The sequence below is a fragment of the Drosophila innubila genome, chromosome X, assembly GCF_004354385.1.
Source record: "Drosophila innubila isolate TH190305 chromosome X, UK_Dinn_1.0, whole genome shotgun sequence".
Lineage (NCBI taxonomy): Eukaryota > Metazoa > Arthropoda > Insecta > Diptera > Drosophilidae > Drosophila > Drosophila innubila.
The window spans coordinates 31806883-31833198 of NC_047626.1; the positions used below are offsets into that span (position 1 = coordinate 31806883).

At 33.2% G+C, this 26316-nt stretch overlaps 1 protein-coding gene across 1 annotated transcript in view; it reads right to left on the reverse strand.

The window, feature by feature from the left end:
- LOC117794004 overlaps positions 1-26094 on the reverse strand; it is a 109104-nt gene extending 83010 nt beyond the window's left edge. The window contains exon 1 of the mRNA XM_034634466.1: positions 25773-26094. Coding sequence (XP_034490357.1) covers positions 25773-26094 — 322 coding nt within the window. The remainder of the gene's footprint in view (positions 1-25772) is intronic.
- Positions 26095-26316: the final 222 nt, after the last annotated feature.

The following is a 26316-nucleotide window of genomic DNA, read 5'->3' on the forward strand; positions in this document are numbered from 1 at the left end:
TAATAACATAAAACATATGCACAGGTCACAAAACAATTTTTTTTTTTCTTTAATTACATACCATTAACTTTTATAAAAACCAAAAACAAGTTGCTTATAATAAAATTCAACAATTTTTCAAGACGATGTGTGCAGCTATAAAAAAGACGGGAAATGCTTTTTGTACAGATGTGTTGACTTTGAAAGCTTACAGCTGATCAAAAATATCGATTAAAAATGGAAAGATAACATTTTTATGCTAATTAAACATTTTGCTATCGGCGGGAAATCAAATTTTGGTAGATTTCAACGATCGAAAAATTTAATTTCGTTACGCTAAATCAGCCAAATCGACCACTGTGGAGCGTGTCTATTACTTATTTAAAAAAGCCAAAGTCCGCCGGGCCGAACCATTACCAACATTTTATTGGATTCCAGCCTAGCGTGATAGCAGAATTGCAAGCGATGCTCATACCCATATGTGCTGTGGTTAGTCTATTTCAAAAGGTTAGAAGGAGCATTTTGCAAGAACCGTGTTTTAGAACCAATTGAGGAGTATAGGGGTCATCAAGAATACGTCAAAAACGTTGTTGTTATCATTATACGACTAATCCTTTATATAGGAAAAATTCATATAACTGATTATTATCAATCTGTAGATCTTCGAAAAAATTGTCTCCTGTTTGCCCATGCTCATGTCTAGATGATGTTTTTTTTTTTTTTTTAATAACCAACTTTCTCTCTACTAGTTTAAACACATTCTCCTGGCCCACCTTATCCTCCTCTGATTGATCAGCACATTGAACATTCATTAATACGAAGTTTAAGATTTAATCCAGTAGTTTTAGAGACATACATTTTCGAGTTAAGAAAATTATGATTTTTTTAAATTTTGTTCTTTACCTTTTTTTACTTTAAAATTTGAGGAAAAGTCGATAAAAAGTCTATTTTATTTGCGTAGCTGCATTAATTACACGTCGTTTAAGATATTATTCAGACTGCGATATAATAGACAGCGATATAATATAATTTTGTGTCTAGGCATGTTTTTTTCGACTTGGTTGACTTCCTTGTGGAGCGGCATGACTCTTAGTATAAAAATTTTGAGATATCTTAATTAATTCACACAATATCAATTTGTTGTTATTTTACACATTTTGACCATATTTGGTTCAAATCGGTCTACCATATCATATAGCTGCCATAGGAGAGATCGGTTGAGTATCAGTCTTTAGTATGAAAAATTCTGCTTTTTCTTATGATATATCATCCAATCTCGCAGGTTGTGTATTTGGTAATGTGTTATATATCTTTTTGTTTTTTGAAATATCTTTACTAAAGTTGGTTCAAATCGGTTAACTGTATCATAGGGCCGATAGGTAGAAAATCAAGTCTTTGTATGAAAAACTTTTTTGTTTTTGGAGATATCTCAATCAAACTCATAAGATCTTTAATGGCCCATTACATTCTTACTAAATTTGGTATAAATCGGAACACTAAATCAAATAGCTGCCATAAGAACGATCAATACGAACGGTCGATAAGCACCCTTTAGTATACAAAACTTTTTAATTTGTTAAGTTATCTGTACCAAACTTACAAATTATAAACCTCGTACTGCCTTATGAAACATATAAAGTTTTCATGGGACCGATCAGTCGAAAATCAACCTTTGCGTAAAACTTGTTTTATTGTTTATATGCAAATTACTAAGCCGTCTTTCCATAGATTTTAATGAATCATAGCTTAAACGACGCGTAATTAATGCAGTTATGTAAATAAGATAGAAAAAAAAATGTAATAAATTTTTTTTGACTTTGCCTAGAATTGTCAACAAAAAAAATCTAATAAAAAGCTAAACAAAAAATCATAAATTTCTTAATTCGAAAATTTATTTCTCTTAAACTACTGGTTTAAATCTTAAATTTTGTATATTTTTTATTATAGTTATATTCATTAGCTTCAGAAAAAGGAAAGCTTTTGAATATCGATTACGTCATTCTAGAGTAATGATGACAAATGTGGGCGCACCTTTAAAACAAGGTACGAAAAAAAGTCAGATTTTTAAAAAAATCTAAAAAACGAATCTCACCACAAAAAAAAATGTTTTTCCTCATATGGGGTCCAAAATCTATCCTATAAAGTGGGTTTGGTTCTTGTAATTTTTTGGCTGTTGCCTAGTGTTAGTGTCAATTGAAAGCTTTTAACTCGAGCAAGTCTATTAATGATGTATGTCTGCGTGATTAATAGAGTACGAGTAATACAGACGTAAATATATAAGTGTGAAGCGAAAAACAATAATACAATATTATTTGTATTATAGTTGAATTATCCTATATCTTAACATTCGGTAGCGATTTACATATGACAAGATTATGGCTCAATAACAAAAATTTTAAATATATCAATTATATAGCTTTTTTAGTTGTGTAATGATATTTCAGATAAATCATCAATGCGCCAACTCAGGATGACCTTAATGCTTTTATTAGGATCATCCACTTATAATACAAGCTAATTATATAATTATAATAAAGAAATGTTTTTCGCTCCAGCGTAATGTACAATGTACATACATGTATGGAATTTCTTATTCGAGTATGGCATTAAATGCTCCTAAGTAGAAAGTCAGTGAACCAAGTCATTGGTTATTAAATGTCAATTGAAACACATTAAACACTAATCGCGACTTATGTATGTCGCAAAGCTCAAATGATTAAACGTTTAAATTGAAATCTCGACATGCAATTATAGCCGTGGCAATTTGTGTTCAGTTTTTCCTCGTACGTTGACTTGCATGTTATGAGGCTTTGAGAGCAGACTCGTGTGCTGCGTGCTTGTACATGCATTGCACCTGTAATTATGCGCACGGCTGACATACATTTCACAGCACTCTACTTTCACACATATGTACATACATATGTACGTACACACAGTTGTATATATTTATAGCCTACTTAAAGTTCCACAGCATTTATATAAGCTGACTTTGGGCAAATAGTTCTATTAGGGTGGGAAAAAATTGGCTTTTTTGTTTTTTTATTTGTAGCTCCTGTATTATTGATAGATGATACGATATAAAACTAGATGGACGGAGCTACAGTCGAGCATTCTCGGCTGTCGGAGGCCCCGTACTTACTATGGAAAAAGCTCAGACTGCTAAAAATTCAAAAATCTTCTGCTCACTTAACGCCCTTGCAGAGCGCTGTAATATAATATTCTAAGAGTAAAAAGTTGATTGAAACAATCTCTTGAAGCTAGCTAATCTAAAAATGCGCTTTAAGTTGCTCACTATACTCTGCAGTGCAAAAAACGGCATTTGGCAACTCGTCGCAAATAAATTTAAGTCCTTTTAGTAATTATAGTACTGAACTATAGTCAATGCCCACATCATTAGAAGGGTAAAAGAGTGCTCTTTATAATTATAAAAAAAAAATTCGAAAAAAAAACACTATTTTTTGGTAAATTTACGCTTTTTATTTTCGTGTTACCATATGGTAACGCTGTTAAGTACAGGGTACAGGTTTTTCCCATACATTTTAATCGCGTTTCGGTACTGTTTTGTTCATAAAATATGATTGTTCCTATAGCAGCTATATGATATAGTAAGCCGATTTGAACCAAATTTTGTCAGGATGTATAAAACCAACTTAAATGTATATTCTGTGAGTAGTCCATACTAAAGGTGAATTTGACCCCGATTGTTCCTATGACTATTGCTGTCATAGTCCATATAGTGCACCGATTTGAACTAAATTTGGTCATATATATCAAGGAGGTCGTGCGAAAATCAAGTCTCATACTAAGACTTTTTTGTTTTATGAGATATAATAACCAAACTTATAGAATATGCATTTAAGTTAGTCTTATACATCCTTACCGAAGTTAGTTCTTATCGAAACACTATATCATATAGCTGTCATAGGACCAATCCAGCGAAAATCAAGTTCTACTGTGAAAAACTTTTTGGTTTTATGAGAAATCTTAGCCAAACTAATATGTTACAATATGCATTTAACTTGGTTTTATATATCCTGACCAAAGTTGGTTCTTATCGGACCACTATATCATATATCTGTCATAGGACCGATCGGTCCAATATTAAGTCTTAGTATGAAAAACTTTTTTGTCTTATGAGATATCATAACCAAAATAATAAAATATGCATTTAAGTTAGACTTATATATCCTGACCAAAATTGGTTCTAATCGAACCACTATATCATTAAGCTGTCATAGGGCCGATCGGGCGAAATCCAAGTTTTAGTATGAAAAACTTTTTTTTTCATAGTAAGTACGGGGTCTCGGACAGAAGAGTATGATCGCTGTAGCAACGAAAAATTTACAGCAAAATTTACCTTAAACATAAAATTTTTTTCATAAATTACTAGAACCAATTCTTTATCGGACTACATTACTATCAAATGGAACTACGCGCGAAATGAGCCACTGTGCATCTACGTTCTATTAAAAGAAAATTCTTGCGGTAATTGGAGCTATAACTGTGGTTCAAAAAGGCTTTAAATGTTAGCTATTTTTATTAACTTAGCAGATAAGAAAACTTAAAATTTTTAAAATTTATATTAAGCGCTAAGAAAACTTTTTGTCAAAATACCTATGACTCAGTTCATTTATGTGTATGAAGCTTAATTTTCATGGCATAGTTACCGCATATATATGTCTTTGAATATGTTTTTATAATCTAATTACTGTACCTACCAGAAACAAATAAAGTTTTTCCTTTGCTCAAATAAAAAGTTACTAGCAAATATGTTGTGCATTATTTTTGTCGAAATTTGTATGTCGACATTTTTATGAACAAGCTTTTGAGCTTTTGGTTACTGCCCAACTCATATTCCATATGCTCAAAGGTATGCATGTTTGTGTTAGTTTGACTTTTGCTAAATACATGCATTGGGATTACATTTAACTATATTTTATATGCCATTTGACAGGATTCAATTGGCCGACATATGGGACTGAGGAATCCAAAAGCCATTAGTTACATTGATTGAAAAATTACAGTCTAACTAGCTTTTAAATTCGAAATTATTCCAAGTATGCAAATAAAATTGTTAATTTATTTTTACAAATTCATGTTGATTATTTTATGCAGAGCTTCCAAAATTTTTACGCAATCACAACATGCAATATTAAAAAAAACTGTTAATTACACTGTGTTACAAAAAAAATCAATGCAAAACTTCTGGAATGTGACATAGCGTATCTTGTAACATAGGTATAGCTAAATAAATTAATTTGCATACTAGAATTTTGTGGTTCACATCGAATTTTTAAATTAAGGTAAAAAAAACCGTTTTTTCATACTTGCGCTCACTAATACGCTCATAGCTTCTTCAAATGTTCACAGATTTCAATTTGGTAGCAAAAATTTGTAACTTTTGAACTCGGTGGGATATCAGTCTAGTATTTGAAATAAATATTCTTAGCACTTTAAAGAAATTTGGACAACAATAAAATCTAGTATGTCCCAATGCTTCATCTAACAATATCTACAACCTACGTTATGTTGCATTCCAGAAGTTTTTTGACTGTTACACCGTGTTATCAAAACATTTTTTTCGTACTGCGTTATTTGTAGGTTGTACTGTAGTTACAACTGTAGTTTAAATTTAACATTGAAATTAGAAAACTCTAACAACAAATGTCTATGTCAAACTTATTGCTTCATCCATAGATTGAAAATAGATCGCACAATTAAAACAGACGGAGTATTCGAATTTTTATGCCCTGAGTCCATAAAAAATTACCAAATTAGGGTATGTTTTTTTAAACTGTTATTGTCAAAGTGCGATTTTAATTCTACATACCAAGTTTGGTGTCACTAGCTTTTAAATTGCTCTTATATTTTGGATTTGAAATTTTCTATGTCAATTTATGGCGATAAAGGGGGCGTGGCCAAATTATGAAACAAACTTGATCTGTTTGCAATATAGAGGAACCTACATACCAAGTTTGGTGTCTCTAGCTCTTATAGTCTCTGAGATTTAGATGTTCATACAGATGGACGGACAGACGGACATTGCTATATCGACTTTGCTAATGATGCTGATCAAGAATATATATACTTTATAGGGTCTGCCACGCCTCCTTCCGCTTGTTACGCACATATTTGTTAAAACAAATCTAATAGATCCATGTACTTTTTTTTAAGTACGGGGTCTAAAAATGCGAGAAAAGCAATCTCCACTCAACTCTTCATGCTATGTATCTCTTTACATCTGAAATTAACTGGAACAAAAAGCATGTTGTTAGCGCTTGTTTTATTGACCTTGAAAATGCATTTGACACGGTCTAGATTAAAGGTCTAATTGCAAAGCTTATGAGCTATAAATTCCTATTATACCTATTGATCTCAATCTTCAATCACTGAGGACGGCAGTTCGCGCTAGTGACGAATCGAAATGCGACTAGCAATAAGTACAGCTAATTTGGAAAATTTGCTACGATTGTCCGATCAGATCGAGTTATATACCGATCGAAAGGTTTAGTTCTAACTTACAAAATGGCATACTAAAACTTTTTCTAACTCATCTGGTTCTGTGAAAAGGGGGTGTAAGTGGGAGGGGCAAAATTTAAAAAAATTAAATTATTTATTAATTAAAAATTTAATTAAATTTGAAATTTTTAGTGGACTTCTTACATGTTAGCGATTTTTGAAAAATTGACACATGCCATCTTTATCAAACTTCACTAGGTTATAGTCAATAAAATTCCGCGTGGTATATCACACTTATCTGTAAAAATTTGTTTCGGCAAGATATTGACGATTTAGTGTATATATACATATTACTAAGAGTTCAAAGATGACAGCAGCAATAAAGTGGCATATCAGCAAAACTATGTAGAAGACAGCTTTTGCGCGAAAGAAATAACAAGTGTTGCAGAAAAAGCCAGTGTTGAAAGATAGTTTAGTTTTGTTTTTTCACAATTCGGGCTTAAATTAGTTTAATTGACCTAAACTTCTTGTGTCTTTCTGCAACGCATATGAAATTTATTTATTCTTTGTATACCCTGAGCCCATGAAAATGGACATAAAAGGGTATAATATGTTTGGCAGAATGTATGTAACAGGCAGAAGTGGGCGTGGCGGACCCCCAAAAGTATATATATTCTTGATCAGGATCAACAGCCGAGTCGATTGAGCCATGTCCGTCTGTCTGCCCGTCCGTCCGTCTGTTTGAACGCGTCGATTTTAGAGACCATAAGAGCTAGAGACTTCAAGCTTGGTATGTTTGTTCCTGGATACCATAGGCAGATCAAGTTTGTTTTTTTTTTTGGATCGGACCATAGCTGCCATAGAAACGATGCGTCGAAAATGAAGTTTTAGTATGTAAAAGTTTTTTGTTTTTTGAGATATCGGATTATATCGGTTTACTATATCATTTAGTTTCAATACAGACGGTCAATCGAAAATTAAGTCTTAATATGAAAAAGTTTTTTTTTTAGATATCTTAAACAAACTGATAGAATATGCATTTAACTCAGATTTGTACATCCTGACCGAAATTCGTTTAAATCGGTCCACTATTTCATATAGCTTTCATAGGACCGATCGGACAAAAATCGAGTCTTAGTTTGAAAAAGTTTTTTGTTTTTTGAGATATCTTAACCAAACTGATAGAATGTGCATTTACGTTGGTTTTGTACATTCTGACCATATTTGGTTTAAATCGGTTCAATATATCATATAGTTGCCATAGGAACAATTGGTCGAAAATCAACTTTTAATAAATGAGTACTTGAGCTCAGGGTATCCTACTATCGAGCGTGCTTGACTGTTGCCGCACCTCACCGCGAGCAAAGCGAGCAGGGGGCGGAGCCCCCTTGTTTTCTTTATTATTAAGGAAAACAATATTTTTTAAATATAAAAGAAATTCAACAAATAAATTAAAATAATTTATTATCTGTCTGCGTTAATGATATATAATGTCATATATATCTAATATAATTTCCAAAAAAAAAAACAATTGCAAAAATTTCTGATATCCCAGAAAAAAAAAACCTCTTCACGGGGTAAAAATCTAGTGACGAAAGCATATTAGCATATTAAATATAAAAATTTTAAATAATAATATAAATTAATAAAAAAAACACCAAAATTGACATTCGGCACTGCGCAAAAAGTAATTATTATGCTCGTGGTAGCTCACCCTTTTTGCTCACAGTGCACAATGCCAATTTTCGTGTTCTTTGTTTATATTAAATTATATATTTATTTAAAATCGTCACAAAATTGGATATCAGAAATTTTGGGGCTGGAATATGTTTTCGTCACTAAACGTTTACCTCGTGTAAAGGTTTTTTTTGTGGGATATGATCTCATCTCGCAAGTTCGTGGTTCATATAAATGGCTCGACTAGTACCTCAGAGTTTAATGTAATCAATGGCCTTCTACAGGGCACTGTAAATGCAACAGCTATTTTTAACATTTTTATTCACGACCTACTCATAAAAGTTCATAATTTTATAGCTTATGCTGATGATACCATGATTTTAAATGCAGTCAGCACAATAGCCAATATTATGTTAACATAAAACTTACTTACTTTTTCTTTTCCCATTCAAAATTTTGTCCAACATTTCCAACGTTCCCATACCCCTTGCAAATGAGGTCAAATACTTTGGGGTGCTTTTTGATAAGTTCCTTTACTTTAAAGATCACATACATTTGCAACTTTCCAAGAAGCATTCCAAAAATCATTTAGTTCAAAAATCTTAAATAAAAAATTTAAAGTCTTTTCATACCAACCAGTTATAAGACCAATAATTGTATACGGTTGCCCAATCTGGTTCTTAATCTCCCGTTCATACATGGAAAGATTAAGACTATTGAAGAAAAAACTATTGAAAGAAGGATTCTAAGAGCATGTATTGTACAGAGCCCCAGCCAGTAACTTCGTAAAATTCAATTCTCACAACAAAATTTACAATGCAGCAAATATTATAAGTATAAATAACCAAATCATAAATCTAACCAGAAGATATTTTTTGCCGATGCCTTGATAGTTCCAATAATCTTATTAAAGCTCCATTATATGAAAGCGATCTCTACTTCGAACGCGCAATTTGTAACGGGTTTGTACCTCCCGAATCATTCCTCCATTTAGATAAAGAGGTTTCACTCAAGACCACAACGGCACTCCAATTATATAATATACCATATTTTGAGGAGAGCAAATAAAACGTTGATACAATCAAATATAATGACTGTAGAAAAACCAAGGATTTGATACCTCGACGTCAATCAGAGAGAAAGGAAACCAACTAACATCAAGAAATAATTTCAGGTGGCCCAATAATAATTGACTTTTTTTGCGATCTAATTTGTATCATCTTACACTATATTTACTTAACTGTTAGTATATAAGTAAAAATGTTTTTTTGAAAAGAAAGCCTCCTAACTATAAGATTTGTTTTTGCTAGAGCTCGATCAGAGACTAGCATTAAATTTGAAAATTAAAATATAACCAAACTCAAAGATTAGCTTTTGCCAAATCTCGAAATTTCCTGACAAAACTGTTTTTTTTCGAATTAATCTAGCTTTATACCTTCCGCAAATTTTCCCGCCAAATCTGGCGATTTCCATTGGTGACTTAAATGAAAATAGACAAGACAGTGTAAAGCTTGGTGCTTATTGGTGTGTCCAACTAATTAAATATTTTGTGTGTCCAAATAAATTAGTGTATCAAAATGGCAAATTATAGCCTATATTCAATTGAAAAGCTAGACGAGAAAAACTATAGAAATTGGTGTGTCCAAATAAGTAGTGTGCTAGTGATAAATCATGTGAAAATCATTTGAGAAATTTGTAATAGCAATGGAAATTTGCGATAAATTTTAAAACTTCAACATATTGCGAAATAAATTATTGGAATAAGCAGATCGCAGAAATCAAGTAAATGACGAAAAGGGCATACAACAAGCTTACATGATAAAGATAAAAGCGGATAGAAAAAATGATGCAAAACGAAACTCGAGTAAGGGCAAATGTTTCGTGTGTGGGAAACGCGGGCACTTCGCGGCAGCCTGTCGCAAAAACAAGACAAGAACCAAAGAGAGAAAGAAACAGCGAAGCATAAAAAGAAAGGAAATCATAGATCGTTTGTGTGTGTGTCGCCAATTGTTAATCTTTTCTCTGTCAATTCGAATACAAATCGTGATGTATAGTGTGTAGACAGTGGAGCAACCACGCATATGTGCAACAATCGTGAATTATTTATTTCGTACACTGAAGCCCATTAGATAGTGTTAGTGGCTAGACATAATTCAATCCCACAAAAAAAACATCTAAACGAGGTAAAAGACTAGTGACGAAAGCAATTTCTAGCCCCAAAATTTCTGTTAACCAATTTTGTGACGAAAAAAATTCAGTTTAATTTAAAAATGTTAAATAAAAATATAAATTAATAAAAAAATGCGAAAATTGGCATTCGGCACTGCTCAAAAAGTAATTTTTATGTACAAAGAAGCTCACTCTTTTTGCGCACAGTGCACAATGCCAATTTTCGTTTTTCTTTTTATTAATTTATATTTTTATTTAAAGTTTTTATGTTAAGCTGAAATTTGTTCTTCGCAAAATTGGATATCAGAAATTTTGGGGCAAGAAATTGCTTTCGTCACTAGACTTTTACCTCGTGTAGGGGTTTTTTTTTGTGGGATTCGTCGACACATCAAATATGATAGATGATATTTGTACTTAAAATTTAAATAAGCAAAAGCACATGAAATTGTTAAGCTTGACAGATTTAAAGAACAATATATAAAAATTAATGTACTTTTGAATTGAGAAGAGGTGTTGAAAATAATCGGTAGTATTGTATGGCAACACAAAATCTGTTAGGCTTATGTTAATAAATAACAACAGCGCCTTCAGAAAAATTATGTATATCGTGCGCGTCAATTACAGATTGTTTTTTTTTTATTTTTTATTTTTTTTTTTTTATTTATTAAGTGTAGAACCTGTACAACATAAAATGTACCTTAACAACACATGGATGGAACATTAAAAAATAGACCAAACCTCATAGTTCAGTATGAGGATTCTTTGTTACAGATTGTGAAATTATTATTTGTCATAAAACGCTTTCAATAAAACGCATCTTATACTTTATGCTCCGGAAATCTGTTTTTATTTACTCGAACACGTAATATATCCCAACAATAAAAAACATCGAGACATTGTTGTATCGACTTCTGTAAAATCTAAACAAGATTCATTATACCCATTTTATACTGCCGCATCATTGTCGAAGTGTTTACATTGAAGTCGCATCATTCAGAACTGCTGTCAGTGTCAAAAACAATTCGAGACGTAACCAAAACAAAAATTCCTGGAATGAAATAGATCCAAAATGAGGGAAACCTCTTAACCGGTGCATTTGGTAATTACAATGCCTTTACCAATATGCTAATGGAACTCGTAAGGGAGGAATGATTTGTACACGAAAGAATTGAAAGCTCGGAAATAACGCTTTAGGCCATTTGAAGGAACGGTTTCGGCGAATTGGAAGGAGGCTAAAAAATGCCCCAATGAATGCAAACGCCATAGTTAAAAGCATCTTTGTTTTGCTTAATTTCATCATTGCTAGAGGGAGTTCCCGCAGAGGTTCTTACCAATGTCAGGAAACAGCTATGCTTGGATTTCACTGAGGGAGATCGCAAGAGTATGCGTAAACTATAGACATTCGATATCTTTGCAATTATAAATTTTTATTTTTTTAACATTTCTTAAAATTGATTTTGGCAGGATCTACTCGTAATCCACGGCGCCTCGACTTCAAGCAATTTCTATTACGATCTCTGCAGGTCTTGTTCGTCCCCTTCAAGTGCTCTAAAATCTCGGCCTGCGAAGTCAACGGTTGTCTTTTTCTGCAGTTTATTCGTCTACTGCCGACGTTGATGAATAGCTGGCCTCTTCAATAGAGAGAGAGGAAAATGCGTGAATGAGCACATAAATAAAAATTGTTATTACAAATATTTTAAATAATTATTACGTGTATCACTGCGGACGGCAGTTCGCGCTAGTGACGAAAGCAGCACGAAGGGTGCGAAAAGCGACTAGCAATATATACAGCTAATATTGACAATTTGCTACGACTGTCCGATCAGATCGAGTTATATACCGATCGAAAGGTTTAGTCCAAACTGACAAAATGGCGTACTAAGACTTTTTCTAATTCACCTTTATAATGAGATAAGGGGGTGTAAGTGGGAGGGGAAAAATTTAAATGATTGCCGCTAATGGGGCAACATTTTCAACATTTTGTTAACATTTTTTATTTCTTAAAAAGACGAGTCGATTGATACCTCGACCACAGGAATCCGACCAACTAGTGCAAAAGATAATTAAATTTGAAATTTTTATTCCTTTTCGATGATCTGGAAATGTTTGTTCTACGAAAAAAAAACGCTAGTTTAGAGGCAAAACGGTAAATCCCGCTAAAAGCTGTGCTTGAGGGCTTTAAGGCGTACCTTTAAACTTTTTTTCTTAAGTACTCAGGTAACATTTTACAGGTGAAATAAAGTTGTTTAGCTTACATTTTGGTGATTTCTGACAAAACGGCTCCAACGATTTTTATTAAATTTGAGAATGTTGTAGTAAGTAAAATTTTGCGTTTAGTATGTGACACATATATTTTGGCAACGGGAAATGGAAGATATTACCTGTTAACTGAATATATACATTTTTCTATCGGTCGAAAATCAAGCTTTAGTACGAAAAACATTTTGATTTTATGAGATATCTCAACCAAACTGATACAATATGCATTTAACTTGGTTTTATATATCCTGACCAAAGTTGGTTCAAATCGGACCACTATATCATATAGCTCTCATAGGACCAATCGGGCGAAAATTAAGTCTTAGCATAAACTTTTTTTTTGTTTTTTGAGGTATCGTAACCAAACTGATACAATATGTAGCTTACTTAGTTTTATATATCCTGACAAAAGTTGGTTCAAGCTAGACCCATATATCAAATAGCTGTCAAGGACTTATCGGGCGAAAATCAAGTCTTAGTACAAAATACTTTTTTGTTTTTTGAGACATCATTATCAAACTGATACAATATTATCTAACTTGGCACTATATATTCTGACCAAAGTTGGTTCTTATCCAAATACTATATCATATGTCAATCACCCGATCGGTCCGGGTGAAGTCCAAGTCTTAGTATGACAAATTTTTTGTCTCCGACAGTAGAGTATGCTCGGGCGGAGCACCCTAGTTTTCAATATAATTAAAGGAAAACATTATTTTTAATATAAAAGAAATTCAACAAATAGATTGTATATTTTACTATCTGCCTGTATTAATGATAAAGTTACAATGTCAAAAGCAAAAGCAATTGCGAAAATTTCTGATATCCCACAAAAAAAAAACTGAATTTTGTTCGTCACAAAATTGGATATCAGAAATTTTGGGGCTAGAAATTGCTTTCGTCACTAGACTTCTACCTCTTGTAGAGGTTTTTTTGTGGGATTTATTACTTACTTTTAATATTATATATTAATGAACCAGAATGTTCACGGATCTCGAGTACTCTTTGGTGATTCTTTTTACATCTTTTTCTTTTGTTTCTCACGATTCATGTGTTTATTTTCAAAAGTTTTGTTTTCCCGGCTTAATTTTTTCTGTTGCTTTTCGATCTTTTGATTTTTGTCTCGAAAAAATATCACATTTCGATTAAATACTAGTAGAATACTGTCACACTTTCGGAACATTCGTCGCATCTTAACAAATGTGACTCATCTTCTATCCACAGGTTTCATATGGGAAAATTCTTTAACCTTCGAAATGTTGCGATATCATCAATGATGCGGCCAGTATAAGTTGGGTATTAGTGTCTTAACATCACTGTGTACTCTAAATATCACTGCGGACGGCAGTTTGCGATAGTGACGAAAGCAGCACGAAGGGTGCGAAAGACGACTAGAAATATAAGGACTTACTTCCTACCTGATTGTTCAGTTAAGAAGTGATATCTTAAAAATTGCGCCTGTAAATCATTTAGTGTGATTTGAAGTCTCTAGCTCTTATAGTTTCTGAGATCGACAGGGCTAGATCGACTCGGCTGTTGATCCTGATCAAGAATATATATACTTTATAAGATCTACCACGCCTTCTTCTGCTTTTTACATACATTCTGCCAAATACATTATACCCTTTTTTGCCCATTTTTAATGGGCACAGGGTATACAAATTGCCAAGTATAAAAATTAAGTTAAAGATAAAAAATAAAAATTAAATTAAATATAAATTATGAACTGTAAAGAAAATAGTTAAAATTAGAATTAGATCTGGGGTATGCAAAAATTATAAATGATCCAACATTTGTTGCAAGGATTGGGGAAAACCCAGAAAAACCCAATGAGATCAATAAAGATTAGTGTCGTTATTAGTAAATGTAGAATGTTAGACCAGTTTAATGTCATATAACAAGTTATTACTATTAAAAAGGTCAGGGATTTAACGAAAGGTATTGAAAAAGTGCGGATTTTCGGGAAGGGAGAGGGAGAGAGAGTTTTGAGGAGAAAACGTGAAAGAGGATATTATAGCTTGTGCAGAAAAGACGAAACGAGCCGCGTGAAGCGTAATCAGCTGTGCATGTAGATAAAAATAAAGGCTTGTAATTCCTTGTAGACCTGCGGGAGACCGAAAAGGTGAGGCGGTCCAGAACGGAACTAGAATCGATCTCGCCAATAATCAATTTGTGAAGAAAAACAGCACCAAGAGTTTTCCTACGATTAATTAAAGACGGAAGATTGAGAAAACGAAGCCTATGGGAGTACGGTGGTAAACGAAGGTTGGGATCCCAGTTAAAACCACGTAAGGCGAAAAGCAAGAATTGCTTTTGAGCTGATTCAATTCGATTCGGGTTTATTTGATACTGCGAGCTCCAAATGCATGAACAGTTTTCCAGGATGGGACGAACTAAAGAGACTTAAAGGAGTTTAGTGGTGAAAGTATCATTAAATTCTTTCGACCAACGTTTAATGAAAGCAGGTACTCCTTTGGCGTTATTAACTATAGTACAGATGTGCAAATTGAACCATGATTTGAAATCAAATAAAACTCCAAGATTCTTTACATTTCATACGTTGCAAAGGGGTATTGTCAATCTTATAAGAACCTAAATAGGGCCTAGTACGACTAAATGTCATGAACATATATTTGAACAATTGAGATACAACTTATTGGCCGAGCAACATAGTTGCATAGCGTTCAAATCGTCTTGCAGACGATTGTGAAGAAGTGGATCAGTGTATGAAAAGATAAGCCTCACATCATCCGCATACATTAATATATAAGAATGGGATAGAATAGTGGGTAGATCATTAACCCTCTAACAGGCAAAATCGAAATAGTCATACAATCAAGTTGACATTTATTTTATTAGTAGATATAGGTTAAATAAGCTTCAGTTTTAAATTTCATAATATTCCATTGGTTGGAACGACCGTCAGGTGCAACTATGTAATATGTGGAAAATCGCTATTTACAGGCATTTTTATACCCATTACTTAAAAAATAAATAAAAGGGTGTATTGTGTTCGTTGGAATGTATGTAACAGGGAGAAGCAGGCATCTCCGACCCTATAAAGTATAAATATTCTTGATCAGCATCAACAGCCGAGTCGATATAGCCATGTGCGTCTGCCCGTCTGTCCGTCCGTCCGTCCGTATGAACAAAAGGATCTCAGAGACTATAAGAGATAGAGCAACCAAATTTGGCACACAGATTTTTATACACCCTACGTAGATCAAGTTTGTTTCGAATTTAAGCCCGCCTCCCTCCGCCCACGCAATTCGCGAAAAACCGCTGGTTCGTCTGTATAAACAACAGTATCTCACAGACTATAAAAGATAGAGTAACCAAATTTGACACACAGATTTCTATAAGCCCCACGCAAATCAAGTTTGTTTCAAATTTAAGCCACGCCCCCTTCGACCCCCACAAATAGCGAAAAACCACCACACCCACAATTTTTAAGATAATACGTTTTTTTTAGTAATAACCGGTATCTATTATTATTTACTATTATCCTACTAAATCGCAACAAGATCGGACAAGTAGAACAGCAGTAACAACGTGCCAAAGTTCTTAAAGCAACAAAAGCTCCTTACAGTATGCAAAAGTTTTACCTTATTAGAATACTTCAAATTCTCAACTGGTTCTGACTAGGCAAAGATGACATTCGGCTTGAATCGCTAGTCGAGACAACCCAAATGGTACTGATGATAGGGACTGGCATCTCTTGAATCAGCTGTACCATGCCATGCTCCCTGCATTTATGAAAGTTTGTTGTTGTTTGCTGAGATGTCATATCGACACTAAAACCAACAAAAGACACAATTTTCGTTTTTTCCAAATTTATCTCATACAATATATTGTAAGCCAGAAATGTTTGAAATGCCTTCAAACTATTCATAATTTTTTTTTTACCTGAAGAAGTTGCTACTTAATTTAAACCTGAAGTAGTTGCTAATTTAAAGCAGTTGTAACTAAAAACCGTTGTTAACCTGAGGAAGTTAAAGCAACATTTAATTGCATAATTTTTTCGTCAAGACACCAGAAAGGTTGGTTTAAATATTGAGGAATGTAGAATTTTTTGTACAACCCGAAGCAGTTGCTACATGAGTGGTTGGTATAAAATAACTGCAATTAATTATTGCACTCAACTTGGGTTTTGCCAGCATGATCCTTGTTCCTGCTATTCTCAAGTCGACGCACTACCTTCACGTAGTTCCTCCTGGATTGTCACCTAGTAACCGTTGGGTGGCAAACTAAAGCGCGCGGCGAGGAGCCAAATTGAGCAACAAGCCAAGCTCCAATAGTAAGTTAAGGCCATAAAACAATAAATTTTAAAAAGATTTACTATTTCTCAAAAATCTTTTTTTCTTAAAAAAAAATTCTTTAAAATACTTTAAGTTAAGTAACGAGTTTCCTATAGTCGTGATCTCGACTATAACCTTTCCCACTTGTTTTAAGTTAGATCTTTAAAAATATATTTATTTTTGTAATGGTTGTCTCAAAAAAAATTTTGGGAGACTGATTTGTATAAAATAAGCATTCACTTCTACCAAAATACTAAATATACTTACTTGGCACTTGTTTTCGCTAAGTACCGAAATTAAATTAGAACAAAAAACACAAACACATTTAAGTGCAGATAAGTTTTTATTCAGAGTGTTGTTGGTGAGCTTTAGAATAAATTAAGACTAACTCGATCTTCGATCGTAATGAATTAAGAAACCTCAAAAGTTATGTTTAATTATGCTATCCATGCAAATTATTTATTTATAAGTTGAATCGGTGGCTGCGGCTCTTATCAAGATATTTCATGTTTACATTTGGCTTATATGATCTTCCTGTGAACCGTTCTGTTTCTTGATTGTTATGTTTTGAATTTGAGTTTCCTGAAAAGTGTTTATGTTATGAATTGTATCTGGCTGTGGTTCTGTCTGTTGAGTTATGTTTGTATTGGTATGCGGGTCTAGCTCTATAACTACGTTACTCCCCCTTTCCTTGCTCGAATTACGTCCTCAAATTCACAAATATACGTATAAAATGGCAATTGAGATGATAACAATAATTATAATGTATAAAATTATTTCTTGCCGATTGGATTTTTTTACGTAGTATTTCATTTCTTTGCTTATGTGTTCTATTGGTTCAAAATTAGTAGTATCACTTAATATTATTTCCGTTTTGTACAGATACATTTCTTCTACTGTTATTGTAACATTATTAATTTGAATGCCGCATTGATTTACTTGAACTAACTGATAAAATTTTGGGAAGCCCCTATTGAATCAAAAGTACTTGCTCTTGTTTTGTTTTACATGGTAATTTGGATTTCTTAACTATTGATATTATACATTCATCGGTTATTAATGATTTAGTTTTAAAATATATGACATTGTCTTTGTATAAGTATGCTGATACAGTATTAGTTATTAATGTGTGTTCAATAAGATTTTCATTAATATTCGGATACGGTACCACTGTATACACTGGGATTTCAAGAGATTTTCATGGAATTTGTAAAATTATGTACAAATTATTATCTATCGATACCCAAACTGATGTTTCAATATGTAGGAGTTGATCCTGGTTTAATTGAATTGCTGTGTCATGATTTAAAAGTTTTGGATCTAGTAAGCCGTGTCTTGCTAATTGCATGCCCATTTGAATGTCATCAATATACTCTGAAAGTCTCTTTATTTGTTGGCGGGCGAAATTTGCTGTGTTTGCATATTTTTTAGCAGATTAAATATTTTTCAGAGCCGTATTTATTGGTCAATTACTACATTAATTTGGTCATTACTGATTATATTTTTCCGAATATCGTTAATGTTATCATTTAAGTCTTCTAATTCATCAGCATCTAGAGTCCCATACAAATAATTGAAAGTTTTCAACATACAATTCATTAATCCCCGTTTTTGTCTTCCTGTGTTGGTAATTAGTTTCACTTGTAAGTCTTGTTTGCGTAGCTCCCAGTCTAAATCTTTTATTTTGGTTTTATTTACTAATGCGATTATATTGTAATAGGTTTCTAAGATAGAAGTGTTATTAATACGAATAAAGTGGTACGAATAAAGTGTTATTAATACGAATAAAGTTATACGGTTAATTAATTTTATCCACTTCGAGCAAGATAAATCCATTATTAGTTTTTTATTTCGCTTTCTGTATTGTCTGGCTCCCGATTGATTGTATTATTAACAGGATTATTGTCATCTGCATCATGGTCTGGAATATTTTCGTCGGGTTCGCTGGAATATTTAGATTTGTTTATTTTCTTTTTCTTCTGAAATGCCGTCTTGTAGTGAACTGTCTAATGTCATCGGTTTTGTATTTCGTATCGTTTGCTGTTTACTTGTGTAACGTAAGTATTTTAAAAAACTTACGTAAATGGGTTGTGCGGTTTCTGAGTCTTATGTACATTTTTAGAAATTTTTGGGTCAAACTCATTTTCTTTTCTATTTTCATTTATTTTATCTATCCTAATTTTCTTATTATCCTGCACATTTTTTTATTATTGTACTAAAATATGTCAGCGGGTGTTCTACCAGTAGTTCCGTGTATTATTTTATGGTTATAAGTGTAAGCTATTTTCTGCATTTCTGTACCTGATTGCTTAATGTCCGTGGTAGTTAATATAATTCTCATTTTCTCGTCAATTGTTTTATGAATTCTTTCAATGTCTGCAACTCCTGTTTTTTTTGTATTGTATTTTATGGCTACGTTTTCATTTTCTAACCAGTTTCGAAGGCTTAAACTGTACATTCCAGTATCTCTGTCTGATTTAATTAATTTTGGTTTCCCCATTGTGTTGTAAGTAATGCCCCTTTTACATCAAGCCATGTTCTTGATTCTGTTTCTACGGCCATCATGAATTTAGAATATAAGTCAATACAAGTCAGAAAGTTTCGTCTGTTATTTCTGTAATAATCTGTCAAATATTTTTCCCTGATTTAATTTAGTTTCGGTGTAATTTCCATAGGCAATTTGGTAAATCTATGTTCTGCTTTAACGAGTTTGCAAAATTCACATTTATTAATAATATTCTGTATTAAGTTATGGTAGTCTGGGAAGTAAAACTCTGAAGCCTTAAATTCCTTTACAACTTTTTCTATACCTTGATGTAATTTTTCCTCATGTAATTTTAAAATCATTTCCTTGAAATCTGCATAGCTATTCATATTTTTCTATAATGCTGTGGATTTGGTCAATTTTGCTCTAACTCTGGGATTTCAGAAGGTCATGTATGTTCTTTGTAGTAGCGCGAAGTCTTGATCGTCAGCAATATAAATTGTTGTATTTTTGGTTCCTACGACGTTTTCTAGTATGTCTTTTTAGTAATTAATAGGTCTTTCTGTTATTTTAATATACTGACTTCCCTCCTCTGATGTACTGTGTGTTACTGCTAATGTCATTTCAGCCTGTTTATCATTGTCTACATTTCCATACCTATTTGATTGAATATTTGTGAATATTCATGTTCCTGTTGATATTCTTCTTGATCCATTTGGACCTATGACTGTTCCTGGCGATTGCCCGAGGCTTGTAGCCGAAAAATTTCAACAACTTCCATTGGTTCTACCCGTCTTTGTTATGTACTTTCTCTTTGTCTTTTGAATGGAACTCTAAATTCTGTCTGTTGCTGAGTTTGGTTGTTTTGTATCGGGTTAAGCTGTGGTGTTGGTTGCAATTGATTTGTTCGAGGAAAAGTTTGTTGAATTTGATTTAATGGTTGAATTTCGACAGAATGTGGTCGCGGTATATAATTGGGATTAAAGCTGTATCTTGGTGTATACAGCGGTACTGCGTTTTGTGGGATTGGTTGAAAAGTATTATTTGGTCTAAAATTAGTTTGGTTGTACTTCAATTTATTCAATTGATCATTTTTGGAATATTCTTAACTGTTTTGTAGACAATTATTTAATAAGCCTTTTTTCATAGCTATTTGTCTTAATTTCACAGGTGTACTTATATCAAATCTGCTTAGTCTAAACAAAATTCTTTCTGGTAATTCTTTGTAAATACAATCGCTTAAAAAGTCATCAAGGGATGAAGAATACATTAATTTTTGGTTGTAGTAGGGCTGCCCTTAAGGTGGACCATGTCTCGTAGTTCGCCTTCATCAATACCCGCATAGCGTCTCCGATTAGAAGCCCCTTCACTGCATTCAGCTGGAGTGTCATCTGGATTGGTCTAGCGGTGGAAAACAGCGAAAGTGCTGAATCGATGCTCTTCACAAACAAGCACAGGTGCGTTGGGTTGCCATCGAATTTTCGTAGGCTGTTAATATATTTTAAGCACATTCCTATTTGTTCAACGCTAAGCTCAGCGTTAGCACTGCTGGTTGCAATTGGATCTGGAGCCATTTTTATTTATTAACTTTTTTTCACAAAAAGCTTCGTTCGAGCTTTGATTGCTTTAAGTTTTCACTAACCGAATGTTGTAATTAACACGGTTTAAGAAATGTAGATTTTGATTTTTAATTTTATTATTTTTCACCAAAAAGCTTCGTATGAGCTTTGATTGATTTACTATTTCACTAACCGAATGTTGCAGCTAACGCGGCTTTTGCAAATGTAGTACTTTAGCGGATAGAAACTTTATCGTATACGTCAATAAATAATTTATATCCTACCGGCTGCTCCACTTACTTGGCACTTGTTTTCGCTAAGTACCGAATTTAAATTAGAACAAAAAGCGCAAACACATTTAAGTGCAGATAAGTTTTTATTCAGAGTGTTGTTGGTGAGCTTAAGAATAAATTAAGACTAACTCGATCTTCGATCGTAATGAATTAAGAAACCACAAAAGTTCCTGAGAAGTGTTTATGTTATGAATTGTATCAGGCTGTGGTTCTGTCTGTTGAGTTATGTTTGTATTGGTATGTGCGTCTAGCTCTATAACTACGTTACTATATATGCATATTTTTCCTTTTTATCCAGCCAAATTGGAAAATGATTTGCATTATCATATCTTTATCTGATATCAGAAGAGCAGCTCGTTTCCAGTGATTGCTAAGCCGGTCTAGTCATTGCATGCCATTTCCTTGAAGGAAACAAGTTCTGCTGCTATTTTTGTAAGGAACTCTGCATGCTTTAGCTGCTCTCCGATCCCATACTCTGAAACGGAAACTTTCTATACAAGAAACCACCTGTATAATATGTTTGCATTAGTGTTATTCATGCTCACGAAATGATAGAAAAGCCACTTATCATATAGTAGAATAGCTTTCTTTATGTTTCCTATCTTCGTCCTTTGATTGTAACTGCCCATAAGGCCGTCCATCAAAGGGACTCCATTAAATGTGATTATTGTATTCATCATTTATTTGCAGGCAACTGATTTCTATACATAGCTTCAGCATCCTGCCATAATGCAGTGCTTTAGCTCTTTTCTCATTGGAATTGGCTCTGAGGAGAGAGCTATTCCAAAATATATAGATGCCAGCCTACCGAACTTGTTAACTTCCCACAATACCGAATTTACGATAACTCCTTGAATCTTGGAACAGAACAGGGCGGGAAGTTGACTGGATTTGGGGACTAGTTGGTTCAAGTATGGGCAATGAAGATCGAATGCTTTAGAAACGCTTGAAGCATGCAATTGTTGATGAGGATAGTTCTTATATATTCATGGGTATAGGAGCAACACTTTGGGTGAAACATCGAATGAGAGGCTTAAATTTTGAAGAAATGCATCGAAGTTATCATTTTCAATAATTTTCCAATTTTCGAATGATTTTGGAATAGTCTGGGTTTCTAGATGGAATGTTGTCGACAACAGAATCGGAGTCCCATCACTATTATAACTGCTAAACTTACCATCGCTTCTACAGAATCTATCAACTCAAGCAAATGTTCATTTAAAATTGATTATAAATTAATATATTTTATAAATAATTGACACTTAAATTTAAGTAAATTGAATATTTATAGCTATATTAGTGGTTACCAAACGAAAAAGAACTTTAGAATCAAGAAATGACAAAACTTATCGTTAAAAGTCGCGTACGATATTCCCTTGTGATGCAAGCGAACGGCCATATTTTTTTCGCTCAAACCGACAAGACCGTCTTCAGTTTTTAGCTTTTTTAATAATACTTCAATTTGTTCTTTTGTATTTATTTTTCTACAAATCATAAGAGAATAATATTACCTTGTAGCAGTCTAAATCTCAGATCGATAGACTTAGTCAATATATATTTTTATGGCGATTGAAAATGCAATTTATTTGGTCATAATTAAATTTGGTATTTTCCAATTCTGAACACAATAAATAAACTCGAAAAGAAAAGTTTATTAGTTTTTCATTTATATTTTAGAAACTTTTATATCAAACTTAATTTCGTTCGTCACAAAATTAGATTTCAGAAATTTTTGTGCAAGAATATGATTTCGTCACTAGACTTTTACCTCGTGTAGAGGTTGTATATGTGTGATCACTGCGGACGGCAGTTCGTGTTAGTGACGAAAGCATTACGAAGGGTGCGAAAGGCGACTAACAATATATACAGCTGAGTTGGAAAATTTGCTACGATTGTCCGATCAGATCGAGTTATATACCGATCGAACGGTTTAGTAAAAACTTACAAAATGGCATACTAAAACTTTTTTATTAAAAATTAATTTATATTTTTTTTAAAATTTTTAGATTAAACTGAATTTTGTTCGTCACAAAGTTGGATATCAAAAATTTTGGGGCTAGAAATTGCTTTCGTCACTAGACTTTTACCTCGTGTAGAGGTTTTCTTGTGGGATTAATATATTATATTAAAGTGGACGCACCTCTTAAAAAAAAGTAAAAAAAAAACCAGATTTTTAAGAAATTAAAAAAAAAAACTCTGCCATGGAAAAAAAAATGTTTTTTGTCGTTTGTGGCCCCAAATCTATCCAAAAAAGTGGGTTTCATTCGTTTAATTTTTGGGCTGTTGCCTAGCGTTTTCAATAAGTATTATTCAACCGGCTTAAATTTGTAACCTTTCATCATCGCGGAAGGACTAACACCTGGTGATATAACCGGATTTTACGTTTATATGAACAACAAATTGTTGTAAAGGGATTCGATGAGCACTTACAGGCATATGAGGTGGGTGATCCAAGTGACTTCTTCACAATTAAACAACTTAATTTTTTCAACATTTTTTCATTTCACTTATACCCTAATAATAATAGGTATAAATTGAGAACTGGCTGTTCTATATGAGATACCAATTTGGCCTCATAATGGGAAAAATGGGTATAAATTCACAACGTTCTGTTCTATATAAGAAACCATTTTGATCCCAAATGTGAAAAATGGGTATAAATTGAGAACGGGCTATTCTATATAAGAGACCATTACGGTCATGAAATAATAAGTAAATGGTCATGAACTGAGCATGAATAGTTCATAAAATGATGTAAACATGTTCATAGACCAACCCCAAACTGTTTATAGTTCAATACCACTTCTTTACGAAATTGTACTAAATATGTTCCTGAATTGTTCCCTTTCGTTCGAAAAAAAGACCCAACGTTTTAGAACATTTTATGAACAAACGTACATGAACTGTGAACAAACGGTGTCACGCTGTTTTTGACTACGATTGGAAACGATTCTCGACCGTTTCGACAGGATTTTTTTCTGACTGTGTTAATATATTTTTGTTAAATAACACTTAATTATTTTTTGTTTAAATTTAATTGTTATAATGGTACGTACCAGTACTAATGCCGGAACCGAAAGGAAAATACCGAAATAGAACCGTTTACCAAAATAGTTGGTTCGGGACGTACCGGAACCGAAACCGGAACCTATTTTTGTTACGGATTGATTCCCTGGTGGTAGCTGATCAAAAAACCTTCCGAATGCCCCTAATGTTCCCAAAAGTGTAAAAATATGACAAGACTAAACAATTTACATTTACAGCTTTGCACTGTTCTTACATACAATACCATTAATGCGATCAGATTTCAGAAACAGCAAATTTCTTTGGTGCCCAGAATATTTCATAAGCCAAATTTAAGTGTCCGAATTACTGAAATTGTACAGTAATTTATTTATGCGTTGAAGTAGTTTATTCAAAGTAAATATAAGAAGTGCTCTTTCTTTCACAGGGGGCGGAGTTCCCTATTGTTATATAAATTTGTTACTTCTTCTTGCATTCAGCATGAAATTTCTAACAGAAAAAATTTCAAATTTATATCAAATGCTATGATACCTGATTATAATACTATATGGTAGTTTCGTACGAACGCTAAATAAACTTAGTAGTCAGATTTGTATAATAAAGTAGTCTGTAGTATTATAGTAATCAAGGCTGCCGGTTCGAAAAAAAAAATAATTACATAAATCTTATAGTTTTCTAATATTACGCATTTATTTGAGACTTCGGATTAAAATAAGTCATATTTAAATCTTCACATATATTACAATTATCATCAAAAATTAATTTATTTAAAAAAAAATTAATTAGCTCAAAATGTAGAGAAAAATGTATAACAATTAAAATATTTTCTTGTGTAAAATTGAATCAAGGTTCGAACCCAAACCTTGGGATCAGGGGGTATAAAAACCAATTCGCGAAGCGAGTCGATGTCTTGCTCTATGGTTCGAACCGCCGAACCGAGCCCTTAACAAAATTTTTGAGGCTTGCAGCATTTGTTACCACTTCTTGCATTCAGCAGGAAATTTTCAACAGTAAAAATGTCAAATTTTGATCAAACAGTATGATACCTGATAATAATACTATAGTTTCGGTCCAACGCGAATAAAATTAGTAGTCTGATTTGTACTATATAATAATGTAGATTGATTTATATAACAAGGAATCATGTCATTCAACAGGTACTGATTTCTGATACATTAGGAGTAAATAAGGAATCTTCCAAAAAAAACCTCTTCACGAGATAAAAGTCTAGATGCCCCAAAATTTCTTATATCCCATTTTGTCAAAAATAATAAAAAATTTAATATAAAAATTATATAAATATTATAATCATAATTAAAAATAAAATAAGTTCGGCAATCGGCACGATTTTCATAACCGCTTTTCTATTTTTTTTTACTCAATACAAATTGACTCACTCTAATATTCACTACAATTTTATACGGTTACAGAACGTAAGGCTGGGTGCCGTGCACCCCTTATGCATTGTCTTGTTGTTAATTAAATTTTGACTCGAGGAATCCCTCGAATATATACGTGTGTAAGCATGCACGTATTTAAAGGATTTGATTTGAATTTTGATTCTATTTACCATTGGCATAGGCTGAAATATTAAAGTGTCTGTATGTCTTCGGTTCCCGTTGCTGTTGATGTTGCTGTGATTCTGTTGCTGATGCGACATCCTCATTGGTTTTGTTATTCACACTGTTAGCATTACGATTTATCACTAAGAGCTTCGGTGCCACTGACTGAAGATGACGGCGCCCGCTGTCAGCGCTGTCATCGGAAATAGCATAATTTCCGCTAGCTTTAGCGGGCAGACATTCCGTCAAAAGCATGAGCATCAACAGCGGAATGGACATCAGCGGTTGGGGAAGGAGCGTTCGGCGTTTAGGCATTGCCTGAGCGTACATGTTGTAACCGCTGCCGCCTCCTGGTGCGTCTCCTCTTCTGGTTGCTGACTCAGTCAGCCAAGTCTTTTAAGTAATTACAGGATATGCAAAAAGAGAGCGGTGCACCGCGACACACGGAAATAACGCGCGGAGAGCAACCTACAATAACGTCGACGATGACGGCGACATCTCAAGAACTAGTTTTTATTTCTATTGCTGTTTCCTTTGTTATTGTTTATCGTA